The 8,229-nt window shown below is 35.6% G+C and overlaps 1 protein-coding gene across 1 annotated transcript; it reads left to right on the top strand.

Moving 5' to 3' along the window:
- Positions 1-1,114: 1,114 nt before the first annotated feature.
- Positions 1,115-7,736, top strand: LOC112702706 (protein TIC110, chloroplastic). The gene is made up of 15 exons (XM_025753859.3): positions 1,115-1,758; positions 2,028-2,087; positions 2,209-2,332; positions 2,447-2,515; positions 2,610-2,708; positions 2,998-3,064; positions 3,442-3,506; positions 3,616-3,710; positions 3,995-4,122; positions 4,225-4,325; positions 5,048-5,264; positions 5,517-5,671; positions 5,922-6,047; positions 6,135-7,106; positions 7,220-7,736. Exons 1-15 carry the CDS (start codon positions 1,283-1,285, stop codon positions 7,460-7,462), a joined length of 2,997 nt encoding a protein of 998 aa, XP_025609644.1. The 5' UTR covers positions 1,115-1,282; the 3' UTR covers positions 7,463-7,736.
- Positions 7,737-8,229: the final 493 nt, after the last annotated feature.

Raw genomic sequence — 8,229 nt, 5'->3', positions numbered from 1 at the left:
CTATAATTTCATCAATTTATTTTTTAGAATTTGAAAGACTACTCTTCTGCCATATGACCAACCGGTGTCGAACGAGTTTAAGCTTTTGAGCTAGTCGAATCATGTGAGAGCCTTCAATTTCTGTTTTCCAAACCTCACTAATCAAAATTTGGACTAAATCCTCCTTACACCATCGGGTCTAGAATTTAAATCTTCTTTTTTAACGTTCAATTTGTGGATTAGTGTAAAAAAGGAGAGGGACATGGTCAAAATCTGTCTCGAACAATCTAAGATCTGCTGGATTAGGGAACAGTTGCAGCCATGTTTCTCCCACTAAAATTCTATCCAATCGTTCTTGAATCAATTTCTCTACTCTCCGTCTATTACTCCAAGTGAAAGATCTACCAATCATTTTTAAGTCAAGTAAAGCATTATCACTAATAAAATAATTAAAATCTGTTATAGAAGACTATGATTTAAAACTACCTCCACTTTTTTTACTTTGATCAATAATAGCATTATAGTCTCCCAAAATACATAAGTTATATTGTTGCTGCCGTAAAATTGCTGTCACCTCTTGAAGTTATGTTGAACGGATCTGTATAGTTATTTTTATATTATAACCATTAATTAATTAATTTATACATATTATATTACTATATACAATATACAATAAGTATTTTAAAAATAATAGTTATTTTTTAAGAAAAATATTAAAAAATTATCAAATTTATTATTTTTTGTGTTTAATTAATTATTAGTATTTAAAAATATGAGTTAATATATATAGTTGAATTACTAAACTAAAAAAATTTGATCAATTATTAAAAATGATAGTTAAAATCAATAAATTTTAATGACATTTTAATATATATATATATATAAGTCATAAATCCAAGAATATTTTATTTGAGGAATGCTAAGAGACCAGCAATTTTGGTGAATTGTAGTCATTAATTAACTATTAATAGTATATTTAATGGTATAAAATTTTATTTAATAATAAAAAATTACTCATTTTTATTTTACTAACTAAGTGCTGGTCAAATTTTAATAAATCTACTTGTCCCTAAATTTTCCCTTTTCATTTTATGAAATATGAGCACATATTCTATGATAATAGCAAGTAATCCCCAAAACTTCATTAATATTCCGGGCATGACCCCACCTACCTCAAAACAAGTAACAAGTCTATCCTCTTCTTCCATCTCAAGTCGCATCTCATTCATTTTCGTTAAACCCTATAAACTCCACTCTCCACACTCTTCACCTGCACAACGACGTCGTTTCTATCCGTATAACCATGAACCCTTCCACCCTCACTCCTTCATCTTCCCGTTCTCTTCTATCACCCTCTCCTTTCCTCCAACCAACAACCTTAAACCACCAACGACGCCGTTTCAGGGTCTCCTTCCCTCGCTGTTCCGATGACCGCACTTCCTCATCCTCTTCTCCCCCTCCGCCGTCCAAACCGCAGAGGGACCTCAAGGGACTCGAAGTCCTCGTTGACAAGTTGTCGCCGCCTGTCAGGCTAGCCACCTCCGCCGTCATCGTTGCCGGCGCTGTCGCCGCCGGGTATGGCCTCGGGACGCGCTTTGGTGGCAGTCGAACTGCCGCGTTGGGCGGTGCTGTCGCTCTAGGCGCCGCCGGTGGTGCCGCAGCGTATGCACTGAACGCCTCTGCTCCGCAGGTTGCGGCGGTGAATTTGCATAACTACGTTGCTGGAATTGATGACCCTTCGAAGTTGAAGAAGGAAGATATTGAAGGCATTGCCAATAGGTTAGTCTCAATTGCTATTAACATTTTTTGATTTCTGAAATTGTAAGCGTCGATAGTAGTTAAGTCAAACTAATTTGAAAAATGAGAATTTAATTTAATGAAGTACTTTTAGTGCAAAATAAAATGTCATAAACATAGAAGGAAAAAAATGCATTTTTAAAATTGATGCTTTACCATTATACAATAGCTACTCGAGTAATTTTTACTCGGTTTAGTTTCTGCTAGAATGGTTCATGGTGAAATTAGCTGACTTTTTTTTTTCCCTTCAGGTATGGTGTGAGCAAGCAAGATGAGGCTTTTAAGGCAGAGATTTGTGATATATACGCCGAGTGAGTACTTTTTTTTGTTGACTTGTTGCTTGTTAGCAGGCTTGGGTAGTGATAATGATTTTGGCTATAGTTATGCATCACATGATTCATTTGCTTGTTTTTCTTTTCCGATGGTTAAAAGGTTTGTGTCGTCTGTCCTTCCTCCTGGTGGTGAGGAACTTAAAGGTGATGAGGTTGATAGGATAATCAGTTTCAAGAATTCCATAGGGATTGATGACCCAGATGCAGCAGCTATGCATATGGAGGTATTCTTGTCTTAATTGTGGACATACATGTGGAAAAGGATTATTCTTTTTCTCTTATTTTGGAGTGAAATCAGTTTTACCTCTTATTAGTTTGTTGCTTCTTGACTGAACCAGATTGGTAGGAAAATCTTCAGGCAAAGGCTGGAAGTTGGGGACCGTGATGCTGATATTGAACAACGCCGGGTAAGTCAGTTGTGGTGCAACTAAATTTTGATACCATGCTGGCTTTAAATTAAATATTTGCAGCTTGACCATTTTTAGTGAGTCTCCAGTGCAGGCGTTTCAAAAGTTGATTTATGTGTCGAATCTTGTATTTGGAGATGCATCATCATTCCTTCTGCCTTGGAAGCGTGTTTTCAAGGTCACTGATTCCCAGGTATCTACTTAATAATTTACTAATTATGTATCAAATGGGGCTCAGTGTATTGTGATTTGTGAGTTGTATTTTTAATTTTCAATGAGGCTAGTATACGGCATAGATTTATGATCAGGTATTTTTATTTACCTGGAAAGCATGAACTGATTTTCTGCTTGAATTGCACTTTGTGCTGCTTGTTAAAATTGACAAACTGACGTGGATGTGGTCTCATTTCTTATGATTTTATTATTCTTTGCTGTCATTTTTTTCCGTTCGGATTAGTTGTTAATTATTATCTATTTACCAGGTTGAAGTAGCTGTCCGTGACAATGCTCAGCGATTGTATGCTGCGAAGCTGAACTCAGTTGGCAGAGGTAATTGTGAAAGCATCTAGCCTTATTTGGTTTTAAAAGTGCTCAGTTAACTAAAATTTTGTCGTATTGTCAAATTGTCATCTATTTTCTAGTTTAAGTTTGGCTTGTTAATGGGAATATTGTTTGCCAGTTGGTCCAACTTATATTAATGATGAGACATGATTATGTATTATATTCTTATGTTTATTTTTGGTGCAATTATCATATTAACTAAACGCCTAAAAAGGTTCTAGTTATGTTCATTTGCTATGCTGCTCTATGTTTTGTGTTCTCTAAAATTGGTATTATCCAAACAAACGAAATTTATCATATAATAATATTAAGGAGTTGCAAATTGTTTCGTCTTCCTTGGTGCTAACCAATTATATTCTTGCCAGATATTAATGCAGGACAACTTGTTGCACTTAGGGAAGCTCAAATTTTATATCGCCTTTCTGATGAGGTGCAATCTCTTATATCTTTCATAAATTTCTAGTGTTCTTGTTGCTATCATATAGTTCTGTGGTGTAGCATAATTTATTCATTAATTTAAAGGAAATTTTCTTTTGAAGGTTGCGGGGAACTTGTTTAGAGAGCACACAAGGAAATTGGTGGAGGAAAATATTACCACAGCGATTGGTGTTCTTAAATCTCGCACTAGAGGAGTGTAAGATTCGTGGTTCTTGAAAGTCTTCTTAAAATCCCCAATGTAATAATGTCCATAGTTTTCTTGACCCAGATATTCTTTCAATTAAGGGACCAGGTCATTGTGGGTTTTTCATTAACAATTGCCCATGCCTACCATGTTAACATTTGCAAAGGATGCTTGCATCTTAAATTTCTAGATATTCTTCTCCTCGCCACTTGTTTCCTTAATTTTACTGTTCATTTCTTAATGTATTCAGATGTTGCAAATTTGAATTTGCCACTTCTAACTGTCTCTATTTCCAGTCCTGGGGTCAGCCAAGCAGTTGAGGAGCTTGATAGGGTATTGTCATTCAATAATTTACTTACCTCATTCCAGCACCAGATAGATGTGGATCGGTTTGCCCGTGGTGTCGGTCCAGTTTCTTTAATAGGTATCTTGACTATCTGTTGTTATGTTATTTATTTACCTTTGATCCTGTTTTATTCTTTTACTTTGCAATTGTGATGTTAACTTCAATCAATATGTGGCATAGGTGGTGAGCATGACGGTGATAGAAAAATAGAGGACTTGAAACTTCTTTACAGGGCATATGTTTCAGATGCTTTATCTGGTGGGCGCATGGAAGATAATAAGGTAAATGGCCATAATATTCTAGTGTAAAGTAAATGTGTACTTTGTTGATAAACTAAGATATTTTTGAACTTGAGTTAGGGTCCATGTTCTCCTAGGATTTATTTTGGTTGAACAGTTCATTTCCTGAAAAAATTGTATCGGATCATGCGGAAGATATTGATATATGGACTGGATAAATTAAATTTCAGTTTAGATTGCTATATATTGATGCCATGCTTTCTTAAAATCGTATAACTTAAAATTTTACTTACACTTCCTATTGGTGTAAGCCTCCTGCATTTTTGTTTCTGTCTACCATGTTTCAATCTTCCTCTTGACACCAAATTCTGATTGAACAGGTTTTTCAATACATGCTAGTGAGTCCTTGTTAACCATAAATTCATGTCAATTTTTCAATTGAAGTATTTATTTTCAGAACTTCAGTGTAAGGTAGTTAGTTGTTTATGGTGGGTATATTTTAGCTTCATAAAACAATTCTTGGGTCCTTGCTTAGCTTTATATCAGGTGGATTATGTGCTGTTAAGTTGCACAAGCATAAGATTTCAACTTAAATATAGTACATGCAGTCTAATTCTGATTTCATGAATCAGCATTTAGTCAAGCAAAGCCACATAACTTTGTGCTGACAAGCATGATATTCATTACTCTATAAGTTGTTATTGGTTTGAGATGGAAACTTGATCTATGTAAACATTCATTAATATGTTTACAACTTATTTCAGATTGCTGCACTAAATCAATTGAGAAATATATTTGGATTGGGCAAACGCGAGGCAGAAGCCATTTCACTTGATGTTACATCCAAGGTATATCGTAAACGACTTGCACAGTCTGTCACAGATGGCGAGTTAGAGATGGCAGATAGCAAAGCAGCATTCCTTCAAAAGCTATGTGATGAATTGCATTTTGATCCAGAAAAGGCCGGTGAACTTCATGAAGGTAAGACTTACTCTTATATCTTCTGTCATGTTCACAGGAGGTTTTAGAGAATATCAGGCTTGAATTATTAAACACTTTATGATTTGTAAGTTCCAATTAGTTCCAATTCATGTGTGGATTGTAGCAAAAAATATACATGCATGTGATTATTAGTCTTACTTTTAACATGATGTGGCTGTTACATTTGCTTTTCTTTTTAAATTCTTAATTACTTCATTAAAATGCAATCTAACTATACCTTCTCATTTAAAGAAATTTACCGGCAAAAGCTTCAGCAATGTGTGGCTGATGGGGAGCTCAGTGAGGAAGATGTTAAAGCTTTGTTGAGGCTACGTGTGATGCTGTGTGTACCTCAACAGATTGTTGAAGCAGCGCATGCAGATATCTGTGGCAGTTTGTTTCAAAAGGTATATTGAATGAGAGAAAAGATGTATCTAATTGTTATTGAATCAGTCATGCATTGTTAATTCTCACTTATATAAACCAATAACCAATATTTGTATATATAGTAAAGTACCTAATTAACGCCTCTGACTCTCCAATAGAATCGGTTATAACAGAATCATATTTGACCAAGTTAAGTGTTGTCTTCTTAGTGCTTATCCCTACATTTATTGATATATATTACTAATCTAATTCATGCATCTTCTTCAATAGGTTGTCAGAGAAGCAATTGCATCCGGGGTTGATGGATATGATGCTGAAACCAAGAAATCCGTACGAAAAGCAGCACATGGCTTGCGACTTACCAGGGAGACTGCTATGTCTATTGCAAGCAAGGCAGTGAGTATCCATTTGTCAGGACATTTATTCTCAATTTTAGAATTTGAATAGGCTTATAACTTGCTAGCTGTTTCTGTATCATTACAGGTAAGGCAGATATTTATTAACTACATAAAACGTGCACGATCAGCAGGAAGTCGTACAGAGTCTGCGAAGGAACTGAAGAAGATGATAGCTTTCAACACCTTGGTGGTGACTCAGTTGGTGGAGGACATTAAAGGGGAGTCGGCTGATGCCTCAACTGAAGAACCAGTGAAGGAGGACATTGTTGTGACAACAGAAGATGAAGAATGGGATTCAATTCAAACACTCAAAAAAATTAGACCAGACAAAGAACTCGTGGAAAAATTGGGAAAGCCTGGCCAGACAGAAATTACTCTTAAAGATGACCTTCCAGAAAGGGACAGGACTGATCTTTACAAGACGTACTTACTTTACTGTCTAACCGGTGAAGTGACAAGGGTTCCATTTGGTGCTCAGATCACTACAAAGAAGGATGATTCAGAATATATTTTTCTAAATCAGCTCGGTGGGATCCTGGGATTGAGTGGTAAAGAAATAGTTGAAGTACATAGGAGTCTAGCCGAGCAAGCATTTAGGCAACAAGCTGAGGTAATTTTAGCTGATGGACAATTAACGAAGGCCAGGGTGGAGCAGCTTAATAACCTGCAGAAGCAAGTAGGTTTACCTCAAGAATATGCTCAGAAAATAATCAAGAGTATAACCACCACAAAGATGGCAGCGGCCATTGAAACTGCTGTGACACAAGGAAGGCTCAATATTAAGCAGATTAGAGAACTTAAGGAAGCCAATGTTGAGTTAGACAGCATGGTATCCGAGAACTTGAGGGAGACCCTCTTCAAAAAAACTGTTGAGGATATTTTCTCATCAGGCACCGGAGAGTTTGATGAGGATGAAGTATATGAAAAAATCCCGATGGATCTCAACATTAACAAAGAGAAAGCAAGAGGGGTTGTTCGTGAGCTCGCACAAGCTAGATTAAAAAACTCGCTTGTCCAGGCCGTGTCGCTATTAAGACAGAGAAAACATCCAGGAGTGGTAAGTAATTTTCTAAAGCTTCATGTATACTTGTGCGAATATATTTCTGGATTGAGTCGTTACAGATAGACATAGTCAATGTGATTGCTTTGTGCCTTTGATTGCATGTGCAGGTTTCTTCTCTCAATGATTTGCTGGCTTGTGACAAAGCAGTACCTGCACAACCGCAATCATGGGAAGTGCCAGAGGAACTTGCTGATTTATACACTATATACTTGAAGAGTGATCCGACTCCTGAGAAATTGGCGAGATTGCAGTATCTACTCGGCATAAGTGATTCTACAGCAGCTGCTCTAAAGGATGTTGGAGATGCTTTGCTCAATAGCACTGCTGAGGAAGAGAACTTTGTATTCTGAGTGTTGTATTAAAATGTTTGCCATTAGGCATATTGGTAGCTGCCACAAGTCTGCCATTTTTTGTTCAGCAGTAGTGAAAGAGAAACGATTATGATGTAATTCTTCAGAATAAAGATGATCGCAGTGTTAGGTGTTGAAATTTCTGATAAGCATTATATTGTAACAGTTAAATTTAATAGGTTGCGGTATTTTTCTTTTTTATTGTAATGACTAATGAGTGAAGATGAGTAAAATTACTGTCAAACAATACCATATCCTATCTTTCCTCTTAAAATTTTTGTAACGTTTTTACTCCCCTTCTATTTTGGGTCGTGATAACATGTATTTTCATCATTAGCCTACATCACAATTTGTGTGGAGACAATATTCTGTAATCTGTAGCATTGGAAGGGTAAAGTGTATTCTCAAAGAGAAATATTGTGTATTTATTTTGCTTTGAATGTTGAATTGATATAGATTTTTTCATCAATGGTCGAGATGTGGAATTTTTCAATTACGCTATGTTCTGGTTTTAGAAATGTGCATAATATCATTGGATTAGTTCTTTGATGAGTGTGATGATGGGTTCTTATATGAAGTAGACTAATATTGTTTCTTCATAAAACATTTACGGTTTGATTACGAGAAAGTGATATTTTGTTTTAAATTTGATCCATTCAAAAATTAATACCTAACATGTTATTTCTTTTTTATTGAATTATAACTATACTTTATCATAAAGTATAAAAATAGTATTCCATAATAACAAGCACCATTTGAAATATGTA

Source organism: Arachis hypogaea, chromosome 7, assembly GCF_003086295.3.
Source record: "Arachis hypogaea cultivar Tifrunner chromosome 7, arahy.Tifrunner.gnm2.J5K5, whole genome shotgun sequence".
In the NCBI taxonomy this organism is placed as follows: domain Eukaryota; kingdom Viridiplantae; phylum Streptophyta; class Magnoliopsida; order Fabales; family Fabaceae; genus Arachis; species Arachis hypogaea.
Note: the sequence above shows the minus strand (reverse complement) of the source record. Positions and strands in the feature narration are given on the sequence as shown.

What these genes read in the sequence shown, in the direction of transcription:
- LOC112702706 (XM_025753859.3), top strand. Translation starts at nt 1,283, where the DNA reads ATGAACCCTTCCACCCTCACTCCTTCATCTTCCCGTTCTCTTCTATCA. An exon ending in TATATCGCCTTTCTGATGAG is followed by an intron (nt 3,507 to 3,615) that starts GTGCAATCTCTT and finishes TTTCTTTTGAAG; the next exon opens with GTTGCGGGGAACTTGTTTAG. An exon ending in GGCCGGTGAACTTCATGAAG is followed by an intron (nt 5,265 to 5,516) that starts GTAAGACTTACT and finishes TCTCATTTAAAG; the next exon opens with AAATTTACCGGCAAAAGCTT.